This window comes from Geotrypetes seraphini, chromosome 3 (genome assembly GCF_902459505.1).
Source record: "Geotrypetes seraphini chromosome 3, aGeoSer1.1, whole genome shotgun sequence".
In the NCBI taxonomy this organism is placed as follows: Eukaryota; Metazoa; Chordata; class Amphibia; order Gymnophiona; family Dermophiidae; genus Geotrypetes; species Geotrypetes seraphini.
Window position 1 is genome coordinate 407587232 of NC_047086.1, and position 16045 is coordinate 407603276.

Below are 16045 nucleotides of genomic sequence, written 5' to 3' on the forward strand. Positions count from 1 at the left end.
TTTAATTAAGAACATGGGAGAGGTTTAGCTCTCTAGTTGCCCCAGCTCAGCCACAAGAGCTCCTGATGGCTAAGGACTATGCAAGTGAGGCCACAAAAAATGGTGAGAAGGCCCAAGGATACCCAGATAGAGTAGCGTGGGATGAACACAGAGGATCTAGAATCAGAAAATAGTAAATATTGAAGAACTAAGGCCAGTACTGGGCAGACTTGCACTGTCTGTATATGGCCGTTTAGTTGAGGATGGGCTGGTGAGGGCTTCAATGGCTGGGATGGTGTAGATGGGCTGAAGTGAGCTTTGACGGAGACTTCAGTAGTTGGAACCTAAGCACAGTACTGGGCAGAGCTTTGGATTCTTGCCCAGAAATAGCTAAGAAGAAAAAATTAAAAAAATAAAATAAAATTGAATCAGGTTGGGCAAACAGGATGGATCATTTGGGTCTTTATCTGCCATCATCTACTATGTTACACAAGAACCCTTCTGAGAATCATGTAGGGGGCTGGTTGTCCCTTTTCTGCAATGTGAGCCCACTTCACCATCATGTTAGTGGGTTGAACATGGCTATGCCTTAGAGCTAGCCCATCTGGCACCAGTCACCAGAGACCTTTGGAGATACAACAGGTGGTCCTTTTCTTTTGCAGCACCTCATGGCACTAGAAGCAATGCAGCTTATTCTGTCTATATATTAGAGGCTGGATTGTTAGCTGATTATTTTGTATCCTCAAAGAACAAGTGGTTCCTTTTTTGCCTTTCCTAAATCCAGTGGAGTAAAAGCCTATCTCAAGGGTCCACTGTATAAGATGGGGTTGCTACCTCCGTCTTCATGAAGGTTGCTCCATATATCCATTAGGGCGAAGCTCTGATGCATTCTCCGTTATGAATGCATGCGCACATGCTGAAACACCTTTTCAGTTTTGAGCTTTGTCTCTTGAACTGGTGTCTCCTCCACGCAATTTCTCTATGATGTTGGTTGATGGTGGCAGCCTTCATGTGGTGTCAGAGGCTCTTGGTCCATTCCTGTCTGGGAGCTTAGCTGATCTGAAGTGGCTTGGTGACAGCTTCAGTCTTGTCCTCCGTTGATTCTCCTCTTGCAGCACCTAGTCTGGGTGATGCTTCTTGCCCAGACTTGCTTTTTCATCCAGGTTCTGCAGTATCTGGGATTCTGATTCGACATAGCTTGGGGAACAGTTTTCCTTCCAGTGAAGCATGTGACCAGTCTCCAGGCCAGAAGTGCAGCCTGTATCAACAGAGGGCGTCCAGGAATTAGACTCCTGCTTTGGGGCCCATGTCAGCATCCCTGGAGGAGGTGCCTTGGACATGTGATAATATGCACCTTCCCTTTGGTGGGCATGGCCAGTGATTCCATCAGGCATCTTGTACCTCCCTCTAGGGTACAACACAGTCTGGACTGGTTTTAGTCATCTTTGGGAGTTCTTTTGGACCCTTCAGGTTGGTTGGTGGCCACCATTGATGGCAAGTCTCCTCAGCTGGGAAACTTCTGTTTGGAAATAGTTGCATAGAAATGTTGTTCTCTACTGGAGATCTTTTTCTTTCCTTGGCACAAGTGAAAGCAGTCAGGGTAACTGCTGTAGCCTATTTCCACTGATGAGGCATTTCCAGGATTTGTGCAGTACCTTCTTTTGCCTTCTGTAGTCTCTCCTGGGGAGCAGCAGTTGGCCTCTCTGCTCCTTCTGGAGCTGTAGGGGCGGTCGGCCGGCCAGTCTTCAATAGCTTGTCCTCATGCAGTGCTGCAGAGGCGGAGTGCCTTTCGGGGACCAAGTGCTCTGGTCCTGCCATGGTTCAGGGAGAAGCTCTGTGTTGTCCTTCTTTCAAGCAGATGCTGAGCTTATCCCTGCCTTGATAAGTTTAACAGCTGTGGCAACCCATTCCCCTCCCCCTAGCAAAGACTACCGGCAGGAGAGATGCCCAATCCCTTCTGCTGGACCCCCCCCCCCCCTCCAAATCCCTGCAAAGATTGCTGGCAGGAGGTATGCCCAGTCCCTCCTGGAAAAAACCCTCTCCCCAAAAGATCATCGGCAGAAGGGATGCTCAATCCCTCTTGCCAGAACCCCCCACCCCGAAAAGTAGCCCACCTGGAATCCCCCCCCAACCACCTTATTGAGAAGACCAGCTGGAGGCATCCTTCCTGCCTCCAGTCGACTGACCCGCCTTCAATAGAATGGTGGGGATGCACCGGGAAGGGCCCTAAGACCCTGATTGGCCCAGGCCTCTAGCAATGTGTTAAAAGTATTCCCATGTAATTTCATTGAGTGTTCCCCTAGTTTTTCTGCTTTTTGAAAGAGAGAAAAATCTATTCACTTTAGCTGTTCTATTCCACTCAAGATTTTGTAGACCTCAATCATATACCTCAACTCTCTCTTCCAAGCTGAAAAGTCCCAATATCTTTAGTCTGTCTTAACACTAGAGGAGTTCCATCCCCTTTATCATTGTAGTTGCTTTTCTTTAAATCTTTTCTAATTCCGCTAAATCTTTTTTGAGATACAGCGATCAGAATCGAGGTAAGGAAACACCATGAAGCATTACAGAGGCATCATAATATTCTCTGTATTTACCATATCTTTCCTAATAATTTCTTGCATTCTGTTGGCTTTTTTTTTTTTTTTTTTTGCCACAGCTGCACAATTTCTGTATATTCCTTACCGTCACCCTTGAACCTCATAATGACATTTTTTGCACTTCTTCCTATCACTAACATATCCTGTAAAGGTTTGTAAGTCTATGATGTACTCATATTTTATCAATTGGATTTATGTATGTGAATATTATAATCTGCTTGGGTTATAAGCGGAATAGAATTTTTTAAACTAAATAAAAATAAGAATTGAGCCCTACCCTGTTTCCCATATTGGGTATATTTTCTTCCATTTACATCTTTGCTTTCCTGACTATTCAACCAGCTTTTCTTAACTTTTCCAGTTATTGCCACAAAGCCATTTGTAGTTTATGAAGTCTAACATCTTTTCTGTTATATCCACTCCAGTCAGTTTGATAGATGTTTTATCTCAACCCAGAAACCGGGTCTTGCAGAAAGCCACACATTTTTTCCCTTGCTCCTCCTGCTTAGCGCAGAAACACAGAGGCCTCTACAGTTTTTGTTTCTGCAAGCAAACTATGCAGAAGTTCTTTTGCTCCTTTTTCTTTTTTTCGGCTTAAATTTGTATTTTTTTCAGTTGTTGCAGTGCCTTGAGACCCCTTTTGGAGGGGTTCTCTGCCTGGGAAAGGAAGCAGTTTCCACAGAGCCAGACTGCAGCTTCACAGGGACCTGTGGAGCCAATCTGCTGTGTGCCATTTCAAGTTGGGGGTCCATTACCTTGGGAGTAAGCTCACCTCCTGACCTTGACGTGACGTCAGAGAGGCTTCCGACGCAGGTGCAGCTGATGAGAGGAGCTGCCCTGGCGGCTTTGAACTGAAAAATAACTTGGGTAAGGGAGCCAGCCAGACTGCGGGCTGCAGAACAATTCCTGGGGGGCCACGAGTTTGACACCGCTGTTAGACGGAGTGGGGGGGGGGGAGTCGCTGGCGTGTTCCTTGCATCATGTTCGAAAATCGAATTTGGCACTGACCCAGGGACCACGGTGGCAGGGAATAAGCCGTCCTAAGTGCGCATGCGCGCTTAGGGTTTTATTATAGAGGATATTACAGAGCAGACCAGAGTAATGATTGCGTGGAAATTCCCTGTGTCCCCTTTGTGATGTTTGTTTGCTTTTGGACTCAACTGTAGGGGGCGCTGTGCTCCTCTGCTAAGTAGGAGGAGCAAGGTAAAAGTGTGTGGCTTTCTGCAAGACCCGATTCCCAGGATGAGAATAAAACACCTATCGTACTGACTACTACTTTTGAGAACCAAAAATGACCTTTTCCTTTATCTTTTGTTTGAAAAGTAAATAATTGTTACTCTTAAAATAGCTCCTTTTAGTTTTGTCCATTGCCCTTCCTCTTCCTCCAGATGTTTCTATCCTGCTAACAATTCCTTGTGATATCCCCCATTTTTATAGTTTCTTTTTGACATCTAGAACTTTTCACTTTTCAATAAACCCTCTCTGTGTTTTTCCTTAATGTTGAATCACACAATCCAGTGATTGGTGGTTGCCAGATCACCCACTGTAACATCAGAAATCATCTCCCCATTTGTAAGCATTAAGTCCAATATGGCCCCACCCCATGCTGGAACAGTTTTCCCTATAGAGAATTCAGATCTCCCTACTTAAAGGCAACACTGCAACAAGGATGCCCAAGTCAGCATTCAGCATATTGAAACCACCTATTAATTGTATTTCTCCTTTCAGGGCTGCCCTATGGATGTCCTAGGTAAACCTGTTCCCTGCGGCCTGTATTGTATTGTCTGCATTCTATCAAAAATAGTCTATTGCGTTACCACATCTTTCCCAATGCTGCAAGCACATAGAAGCAAATCCTTCAATGTTAAATTGCAGTTTTGCTGACCTATTTTCAGAGACTGTGTTAATTTATATTTGACTCCACTAAACGAGTGTAGCAGTGGCAAAAACATTATCGAGTTAGGTACTGAAATATGTTGAGTTTTACTATAAGCACACAGTGATAGATCTGCAAGACAAAATAAAAGTACATCAAGTTAAAAAGTATAGCTGCTGCCCTAGTTCACCGTCAGTAACAGTAGAGGAGATCTGCAAAACTGCAGTGTGGTCCTCTGTTCTTGCTTTTCATCTCCTTATCTCTACAGGGCATCTAGCAAGGAGAGTGCCTTTGGGTGATGCAACTTAATCAGTACGAGGGGTGTTCAATAATTTATCTACTTCAGTAGGAAAGAAAAGTTTTCAAAAAATATTTATTTTATTCTTCAATACAGTCCCCTGATAGCTCCATGTACTTCATCCACTTTTCCTGCATTGACTTTAATAACACCCTTTGAAAAGAATTATTCTGTTTGATCTTCAAACCAAGATGTCGCAGCTTCCTTGACCTCTTCATCACTTGAAAACTGCTGTCCATGAAGAGATTTCTTCAAAATTTGGAATAGGAAGTAATCCGAGGGAGGACTGTAGGGTGGATGTTCTCGGATGGCTGCCTGTGATTGTCGTGACAGGTGCACTGACACATTGTTGTGAAGAGGCAGCACTCCTGCTGTAAATTTTTCTTGTCTTTTCTCCTTGATTGACTCCTGCAAAGTGATCATTGTGTTGACGTAATTCTCCCTGGTTATGGTGACTTGTGTGGCATGAACTCCAGAAGCAAAAGTCCTTCATCATTGCGGAAGACAGTTGCTATGACTTTGCCTGAAGATTTTTCTGTTTTGAACTTTTTTTGGGTGGGGGATCACTTGTGCTTCCACTGCATTAACTCCAGGATCTCTGTGATAGACCCAAGTCTTATCTCCAGACACCAAACGATGAAAAAAATTCACTTGGTCTTCACGGAACATCTCCAAATTCTCCTGACAACACTAGAGCCTTGTGGCCTTCTGACATGGCATCAGCATTCTTGAAACCCATCTTGCACTAACCTTGGACATGCCTAACTTTTCATGAATTATTTTCCAAACTGATGCCCATTTCTTCAGCTATTCTGGAAACCTTAATTTGTCTGTCAAAATCATTGACTCTTCTTTCACATTTCTGTGGAAATCGTTTTCTTTTTTTGTTTTGTAATCATTTTTATTAACGAGTCAACAAGAGAAACAGACAGCTTGCATAATACAAGCAAGCACACAATAGCAAACTAAAGAAGCTTACAATGATCATCACCAAGAAACTACCTTTTACATTCCTTTCTGGAATGTCCTGAATTGTCCATTTGGAACTCCTCCTTTGCGCAGCTTCAATTAGTCTTACAGCGTGATTTGGAGTGGGACTACAAGACACTACTTCTTGGCGATCAGGGTCTCCTGGAGGCTCAGGAAATCATTTTCAATGGGGACTCTACCCCACTTAAACTGCTTGCTCCAAAATTTTACTTTGTAGGATGATGGGTACTTTCATGGTTCAAAGGCTTCCTACAATCCAGAACCTACAGGATTAAAACAAAGCAAGAAAAATCAGAACTGTGGTTCAACCCCTGCGGAGTTCCCCAGGGATCACCCCTGTCACCCACACTATTCAATATATACATAGCCTCCCTCAGCTTCTACCTAGACAAACATGGCATAACCTCATACAGCTATGCAGATGACATCACCATTCTCCTCCCCTTCGATCACCCAGAACTCACCATGACAAGCACAATACACAGAACACTCAAAACAGTAGCAACATGGATGACAGAGCACAAATTAAACTTAACCCTGACAAAACAAACTTCATCCTCCTAGAAAACAATAAAACTCTTATCTTAACAAATCTAGTAATAAACTCGATCTCATACCCTATTCAACCCACACTAAAACTTCTGGGAATAATAATTGACAGAGGCTGTACCATGCAACCACAAATCAACAAAGTAATAAAAGCATCGTTCGTAACCATGAGAAATCTAAGACAAATCCAAAAATTATTTGACAGGAAACAATTCCTACTTTTGGTACAATCCCTTATCCTTGGACTAATAGACTACTGCAACATACTATATCTCTCATGTACAGTGACCATGATAAAACAATTACAAATTATACAAAATAATAATAATAACAGTTTATATACCGCAGGACCATGAAGTTCTATGTGGTTTACAATAATTAAAAGATGGTACAACTTGAGTGGAATAAACAGAGTTAAGAACTAGTGATTAGCAGGTATAGATTAACCGTTATTTTGGAGTAAAAATTGTACAGGTCAGCTGCCTAAATACTTCAGGAACAGATATGTTTTTAGGCGTTTCCTAAATTCCCCATACGTAGTAGGCGTAAGCAATTGATCTAGATCTTTACCCCATAACAGCCTTAAGACTAATCTACTCATTAGAAAAATATGACCACTTCACAGAAGCATACCATGACTCTCACTGGCTCCCAATACAAGCAAGAGTACACTTCAAATTCTACTGCCTACTATTCAAAGCTATTAACGGAGAAAGTCCAACCTACTGGAATAACCGACTAACTTAATCCTCCTCAACCACTCACTTTTCACACACCCACCATCCAAAAATGTCAAACTAAAAAAACTATATGACAACCTAATAGCCACCAAAGCAGCTAAACTGGACAGACAAATCACCATTCTGTTGTCATCGACCACAGTCTTCAAAACCTTCAAGAAAGATACTAAAACCCTGCTCTTCAAAAAATATATAAAACCTATCTAATATGACCAGTTCCTACCTAAACCCCACCTACCCACTCTACACCCTTAATATACTCTAATATGCCTCTAACTACCCAACTAATGCTAAAATGCCTCCATTTACCCAACACTTACCACCTTAAGATCTCGACAACTCTTTGGCAATTCTTATGTAACTCTTATGACATCTCTTATGCTATTCCTGTAATCTTTTATGCAATCCACCTTGAACTGCAAGGTATTGGCGGAATAGAAATCACTAGTGTAATGTATGGTATTGATGGGGCAGACTCGCCATAAACTGCAGTCATGCGTTCATCTCCTTTGACTTTTTCCCTTCTTTGTGAGAAATCTTGTCACTGAATGGTTCTCCAAATCTAGCAGTTTCTTACTTGATTCACAGGAGAACTCTCCTGATATCCTGTGTCTTGGAATGTTACTCACACTGAGCTGCAATTGTGCATGAGTACATGTCACAATATGCACAGACTTGTTTCAACACACGTGCCACTTTCTTTCATACTCAGGTAGATGAATGATTGAACGCCCCTTGGAGCTTCGATTCAGCTCTCCAGCCTATCTAGGGTAAAGACATACACTGAATTCTAAGGCAAAAATCTACATTTTTCTTAAAATTCATATAGCAGTTCTCAGCTAGACAAGCCCCCATGGGTAATTGATTTCATCCTGCTTACCTGTAACATGATTTTTTTCTGAAGATAGTAAGAGCCATACATTCATGTCCAGTTAGGCAGTAATTGGAGCTTTACGATAGCAGCATAAGTAGACTTCCGAGGCAGCAGCTCCATATGAACAATCATGCATGCTAAGAAAATCCTAAGCTTTTTGAGCTCTGAGAATTACTCTCCTCACATCAGTTGATGAGACCCATGAATGCAGCCAATTTTGTCCCGTTGTCTATGGAAAACTTCATTTTAGATAAGCAAATAGCAAGTCCACTATGCTTTCATAGATTTATTTCATAGCCTTTTGAAGACCTTAGTAATGAACATTCTACATTTGAGAGAAAGTCTATATTCATATGGAGGCAGGTATTGTGAACTCATGAAAAGAAAATGTAACTGTGACATCAACTTCAGTTGTACTGTTTTCTTTTTTTACTTAAGTAATTTTATCCTTTGTAAAGAAATAAGTGAACTATAAATTTTGCAATCAGAGTGAAGAATCCTCTAGTCAAAGCGGAGGAAGTGCCATAGGAATAAACACTGTTTCATCTAAATCTGAGACAAGTCGTGGAAATGGACCTCTTGCCATGGGAGGCACAGGATTAATGGAAGAAATGAGTGCTCTACTGGCCAGGAGGTAAGATTAGAAAGACATGATCTAATTATGGTCCCTACAGATAAGCAAAAAAAAAAAAGCTGGGGTTCTTTAATAACATAACTCTGCTTAAAAGTCAATTATTATCCAAAAATTCATACAAACTGTGTTGGACACCCCTTATAATGTGGGTAATATGAGAGGGAATAGGATGAAGGTGAAAAGGGACAGTCTCAGGAGTAACCTAAGGAAATAACTTCATTGAAAGGGTGGTAAATTCATGAAAGAGTTTCCTGGTGGAGATGAAGACTATATCTGTATTCAAGAAAGCTTGGAATAAATACATAGGATCTATAAGTCAGAACTTCCCAACACATATGCATATTGAGAGGTTATGTGGCGCCGGTATGTCTCCAGCTGCTGCTGCCGTTGTTTTGTCTCCCCTCCCGACTAGCAGCAGAAAACTCTTTATTGTAACTTGCTGCACAGCTGCCAGCATCCCTGTTGACAGCCTCAGGGCCTTTGGTAGGCTGCATCTGCCTCTGAGGAAAGAGGAAGTTGCATCATCAGAAGCAGGCCCGGCCTATCAAACACCCTGAAGCTGCCAGAGGGAATCACTGTGCTAATGCTTGCAGCTGCACCAGCAAGTTAGAGCTGCTGCTAATTGTGGAGAGGGAAGGGGGGGAGAGGTGGTGGTTCTGTTAGTTGAGTGGGGGGGGGGCATTGCTGCTGCCCGACCTGGTGGGGGGAGAGGTGATGCTGCTGGACCTGGGGGGGGCAGGATGCTGCCAGACCTGGGAGAGAAGGTGAAGGTGGGGGGGCAGTGCTGCCGCACCTGGGAGGAATGGGAAGGTGAGGGGGAGAGACTGGATTGGGGGAAAGAGAACACTGGACTCAGGGAGGGAGATATGCAGATTGCATGGGGAGAGCAAGGAATAGATAAGGAGACATACAAGACAGAGTGAGGGATGTGGGCAGAAAAGAATAGAGGTGATGCAAAGAGAAGCGATTCTAGGCATGGAAGGAGGATAGGGACAGACGGAGTGGGGATGCTGGATAGTGAGGGGATGGGGACACAGAAGGGTGATACTGATCACAGGGGTAGAGAGGGACAAAGACACAGAGTAGGTGCTGGACAGGATAGATAGGAATGCAGAGAGAAGATGAAAGGAGAAGATATGTTAAATGGAAAGGAGACTGTGCAATGAGAGAAGAAAAAATAGATAAAAATCTAAGAGACATTGCAACCAAAGGAAATGGAAAAAAATACTCGGACAACAAAGGTAGAAAAAAGTATTTTAATCAGAATTTAGTAATTGAAATGTTTCTGTGTAGAGATCTTGCCACAGTCCCATTGTTCTGTTTTCTCATTAGGTATTGTATTAGTGTTTTAGGACCTGGTGTAATATTTACAGTAGACAAATAGGAGAAACTGCCTTCACAGCAGTGAAGGATACGAAAACAACAATGAAGGAGACCAGATGGTGCTCAATCCTTTTATTTTAAAACAGACTCGACACAATCGTGTTTCGGCCCAAGAGGGTCTGCCTCAGAGTTTTGTTATTAAATGATAAAACCCTAGATATATTTATCCAGATGTCCAAGTATTGCAATAAATGCTCTTTAAAACCACCAAAATGATGGCAGGCAATGAGTGCAGCAGGATTAGAGTGGCTGAGGGCATGTGGGCTGTGGGTGCCAGAGAACTTTTCCATAATGACAATCAGATTTTATGTCTCATTTTCCCAGAGAAAAGATGACTATGTTGGTCACTAATGGCAACTTTTTTGGAGATCTTCCTTTTCTCCTGTTATAAATAGGCCCTGTCTAAGTGTCATTGTTCATTTTTACCCAGTTTGTAAGAATGGCACACCAGTTGTAAAGGGGCCAGTAATATAACAGATCATGCCAAGTATGTCTTGGTATTTATACCAGTTGCAGTGATCTGTATTTGTTATGTATGTTGACAATAATAGAAGTGAGAACAATCGATTTATTAAAAGTACAACATATGTAACATATAAAAAAAAATATTGGAGAGTAATTGGAGAGTTGGTAGTCTAGTTTTCTAGGCACTCAAGCAGCAAAACTAGACTACCAACTCTCCAATTACTGATAACGACTCCAGACTACAAATCGTTTAGAAAAGAAATAAAAACCATCCTATTCAAGAAATCCTTGAAGACAAACTATCACTGCAAAACTCATCCCAATTCTCTGAAGCAACTCGCTCTACTCTTCAATTCCTCTGGAAATGGCCAGATAACTTCTTTTATAATCCGCCTTGAACCGCTAGGTATTGGCGGAATAGAAATCAGTGATGTAACGAAACAGAAGAAAATCAGACAAGCCCAGTAGATGGCGCCAAAGCACAGATTATAGAGCTGAAGAGGAACACTATAAAGAAGAGAATGCATAATAGTTATGCTTAACATGGTGGGTGTGCAGAGCATATGAACAACACCCAAAAAAGCCTCTCAACAAACATCAAAAAGGCAGATCGTGAACTCAGTGAATTTTTTTTTTTTAGGATTGTTTTGAGTTCACGATCGTTTTCAAGGTTCTACGTTTGAACAGCAGGCTATTGCACAGTTGGTTGTGAGGTATTTTATTTTTTAGCATGATAGCACAGTTGTTGTTTTTACTCCTTTCATTTTGAAACTTGTTTCACGTGTTGACTCACTCAAGGCTTTTTTGGGTGTTGTTCATATGCTCTGCACACCCACTATGTTAAGCATAACTTTTATGCATTCTCTTATTTTATACTGTTCCTTTTCAGCTCTATAATCTGTGCTTTGGCGCCATCTACTGGGCTTGTCTGATTTTCTTCTGTTTGGTAACCTGTGTTTTCTGCCATTATTGCGTTATATTAGAATCCTCTATTTCATCATAGTTATTTGTTTGGTTTGTTCTTATGATTCATTGATTTTCTCTCGAGAAAGATATAGTGGCGCTAGAAAAGGTTCAAAGCAGCGTGACCAAGATAGTAAAGGGGTTAGAACTCCTCTCGACTAAAACAGTTAGGGCTTTTCAGCTTAGAAAAGAGACGGCTGAGGGGAGATATGATTGAAATCTGAAAAATCCTGAGTGGAATAGTACGGGTACAAGTGGATCCATTTTTCACTCTGTCAAAATTTACAAAGTTACATGGAAATACTTTTAAAACCAATAGGAGGAAATTTTTTTCATTAACTATTTTTTCTGCGGCCCTCCAAGTACATACAAATCCAAAATGTGGCCCTGCACAGGTAACATAGTAACATAGTAGATGACGGCAGATAAAGACCCAAATGGTCCATCCAGTCTGCCCAATCTGATTCAATTTAAATTTTCTATTTTCTTCTTAGCTCTTTCTGGGCAAGAATCCAAAGCTCTGCCCGGTACTGTTCTTAGGTTCCAACTACTGAAGTCTCTACACCATCCCAGCCATTGAAGCCCTCCCCAGCCCATCCTCAACCAAACGGCCATATAGAGACACAGACCGTGCAAGTCTGCCCACTACTGGCCTTAGTTCTTCAATATTTACTATTATTTTCTGATTCTAAATCCTCTGTGTTCATCCCACGCTTTTTTTGAACTCCGTCACCGTTTTCCTCTCCACCACCTCTCTCGGTTTGAGTTTGATACTGCTGATAGATATATATATATATATATATGTTACAAACGTACTTTTAATAAATTGATTCTTCTCACTGTTGGTCAACTGTGTCCTTATCCCACTTCTACTTTTGTCTACATTTTACACATGGGGCTGTTTTTTCCTTTTTTGGTGGGATATTTTGTTAGGTATGTTGCCTAGTTAGTTAATGTTTAACAATAAAATCTGCTGCTTGGAGCTTGGGTATACTTGGTTGAAAAGTGTTCCATCTAGGGTTTACGTGACTTGAAGTTGGGAAACGCTGCTCTAAAGGAGTGGAACGAGGTTGGTAAATAGGCACACTATAGTCTTTATCTGCCTTCATTTATCTGGGTATCTGTTAAAAGTCCCCATCATTAAGAAGAGGTTTTGGTGAAAATTTAAAACTTTTCTAATGTTCTTTCAAATTAACTGAAACCCTGTTTAAACAGGTACTATGTTACTTTCATGATCCTTTAAAATTTACGGATGTGATGAATTATTTTTAGGAGAAGAATTGCTGAAAAAGGATCAGTGGAGTCGGAACAGAAGGAGGAGAGACCTGTAAGTGTTTTACCCCATTGCGTACCTAGCATATGTGACACCTAGGATGGATGACTTTTTTTTTTAAACACCCCACTCTATATAAAAAAATTTGTAACATGAGCTCTTAACTTTTTAAAAATGTGTTTTAATTTTTATTTTATGTAATTCTTAGGTATATAATCTAGCTTCTTTTAATTGTTAACCATTTAGACATGTGAGGTGGAAGCTGTTATGTCTTAAACACTCCAGGAGACAGCAAAATAACTACTACCAGAATGTAGCTTGCATTGAGTTATTACTAAGAAAGGGGTGACATCAATCCAAATCCAAAATCCATTACCAAGCATATTCATGGCCAAAAGAGAAATTTTACCACACTGTTAGCAGTAACTTCTGCCCCTCTCCTTTCCATGCAGCATCTGCCCTTTCTCTACCCACCCCTTGCATCCAGCTTCTGCCCCACATCATGGGGTCTGACATCTGTCTCCTCTTTTCTTCCCTTCCCTGGTCTTCCTTCTCCTCTACCACTTCTCCCCCAATAGGATGGGTACCTTTTTCTCTTCTAGGCTGCCAGTCAGCTGAACACACTGCATTTGACAGCCCCAGAAGCTTTCCCTCTGCTTCAAATTCTGTCCCCAAAGAGGCAGAATGCTGCCAAGGGAAAGCCACTGAACACAGTATGTTCAGCTTACTAACATTGCTGAGTGGTCCAAAGATTGCAAGCTGCAGCATGGGGAAGAAACCGGAGCACCCCTGTATGAGCTACACCTAGAATGGATGCCGCCCCCCCCCTTCCCCCCGTCTTGGTATGCCACTGATTTAACCTGTTCTAAACTTTTCTATGCAGCATTAAAATATCCTAATCTAATTTCTGGTCCAAATGGTACAGGAGTCTTGACAAGTGGGTTATGTACCCTACCCATGAGTTTGTGTAGAAGTAGTTAAATTTTCTTCGACTCATTCTCCTGCTCTGGACTACACTCCAGCTCCTCAGTTGCTCATTCTATGCACGAGCTGGAAGGTAGTTTTCTGATCTGCTCTGAGAACATTTTTATTATTTTGGGGTATTTTATCCATGTTGTGAGGCTTTTGGGGCTGCAGAGGTTCCCAGTGCTCCTGGGACAACTCTGACTGCGAGAAGATATACTCTTTGGACTGGATCTGTAGCTAGCAGGGCAACCCTTAGGGAAAACCTGCCTAGCCTGCCTGCACTAAAAATTTGGAGACTCAGGGACTGTTCCCTCACATAGATCTCACTGGTGGCTATCCAGAGCTTGAGTACAGGCTGTGTGGCCCTGTGCCATCCTGAGTGCTTTACCAGGTGCTGGCTGTGTTTCCTTCCCCCCATTGTGTGAGTACAGGCTATTAATAATAACAACTTTATTCATATACTGTATACTGCCAGACCATACCAGTTGTAGGCGGTTTACAGCAAGAGAAACTGAAACACTCAGTGAATTGTACAGAATTATAATAGAATACATTTCCCCCTCCGTATTCGTGGGGGTTAGGGGCAGAGCCGGCCCGCGAATATTGAATATTCACGAATAACTTTTGGGCCGGCTCTGACCCATCCCCGCTTTCCATCTGGCATCCCAGACCTTACCTGGTGGTCTAGCAGGCTTTCGGGGCAGGAGCGATTTTCCTATGCTTCTGCCCTGTGCAGATCACTCATAGCAAATGGCTGCTGTGAGTTCCCTTAGTCTGTCAAGACTACGACAGGAACTCCCTGCAGCTATTTGCTGTGAGTGATCTACACTAGAGGTCTGCATGGGAACGGGGATCACAGGAATCGCGGGGGTCCCACCCTAACCCACAGGACTCCCACGGGGACCCCCCTCTAGCCAACGGAACTCCCACGGGGATGGAAGGCTTTGGAAGCAGGGTTCGTCCATATAATATAATGGACACGTCAGCCTTAGTAAAAGAGAGGGTTTATAAGTTAATTACCTGAACAGAAAACAAAAAAAAAGGTTCCACCAAAGAGATTTCACAAGGAAAACAGCAGCGCAAACACAAAAGAAACTGTGGAATTGATGAACCTGTCAGAAGTAATTGCTGCTTTTTATAGGGATGGGCGGGGATGGAGGTAATTCCTTGAGGAGATGGGTGGCCACTAAGATGGATCTTAGGACTCAAGGATCTCCCATATGAAGAACGTCTAAGCAGGCTGCAGTTATATTCTTTCGAAGAACGCAGAGAATGGTCCAGCGAATGGCCACAAGGATGGTCACGGGGCTCAGGGATCTCCCGTATGAGGAACGGCTGAATAAACTGCAGCTCTACTCCCTTGAGGAACGCAGGGAGAGGGGGGACATGATCGAGACATTCAAGTACCTCACGCGCCGTATCGAGGTGGGGGAGGATATCTTCTTCTTCAAGGAACCCACGTCAACACGAGGGCATCCATGGAAAATCAGGGGAGGGACATTACATGGCGACACCAGGAAATACTTCTTCACCGAGAGGGTGGTGGATCGATGGAATGGTCTTCCGATGCAGGTGATTGAGGCCAGCAGTGTGCCTGATTTTAAAGCTAAATGGGATCGAAAGGTGGGATCTCTTCGCAAAGGGAGGTAGGGGAGGGTCATTGATGTGGGCAGACTTGATGGGCCTTGGCCCTTATCTGCCGTCACCTTCTATGTTTCTATGTTTCTATGTTAGAGAGGGGAGACATGATAGAGACGTTCAAATATCTTACAGGCCATACCGAGGTGGAGGAAGATATCCTTTTTCTTACGGGTCCCACGGTAACAAGAGGGCATCCCGCTCAAACTCAAGGGTTGGAGATTTCATGGTGACATCAAGAAATACTTCTTCACCAAAAGGGTGGTTGATCGTTGGAATGACCTTCCACGTCAGGTAGTTGAAGCCAGCAACGTGCTCAACTTCAAGAAACGATGGGATAAACATGTGGGTTCACTTCAGGGAATTGCTTAGGAGGAGTGTTCTTTTAAGGGGAGTGTTCTTTTGAGTGGGCAGACGTGTTGGGCCGACGGCCCTTTTCTGCCGTCATACTCTATGTTTCTAGGTTGACCACAGAAGAGTATTCCAGACTTTTTAAAGAACAACCTTATAACAGAATTAAGATCTTGTTCAAAGATAAAGTTAACAATTAGAGTTGCTCTCTCTTTAACATCTAAGGATAAGCCGAGGGAGATCTTGCCTCACAAATTTGCTTGACTTCTTTGAAGGTGTGAATAAATATGTGGATAAAGGTGAGACAGTTGATATAGTATATCTAGATTTTCAGAAAGCTTTTGATAAAGTTCTTCACAAGAGGCTCCTGAGAAAATTAGAGAGTCATGGGATAAGTGGTAAAGTTCAGTTGTGGATAAGGAATTGGTTGTCAGATAGAAAACAGAGGGTAGGGTTAAATGGTCATTTT

General features: G+C 42.5%; 1 protein-coding gene across 4 annotated transcripts in view; it reads left to right on the plus strand.

Annotated features, from left to right (window-relative positions):
- The window catches only part of ENAH (ENAH actin regulator), a 274229-nt gene that overhangs the window by 161639 nt on the left and 96545 nt on the right, over nt 1–16045 (plus strand). For all 4 annotated transcript variants that reach the window (XM_033936563.1, XM_033936559.1, XM_033936560.1 and 1 more), the window contains 2 exons: nt 8392–8537; nt 12621–12675. In XM_033936563.1, coding sequence (XP_033792454.1) covers nt 8392–8537; nt 12621–12675 — 201 coding nt within the window. The remainder of the gene's footprint in view (nt 1–8391; nt 8538–12620; nt 12676–16045) is intronic.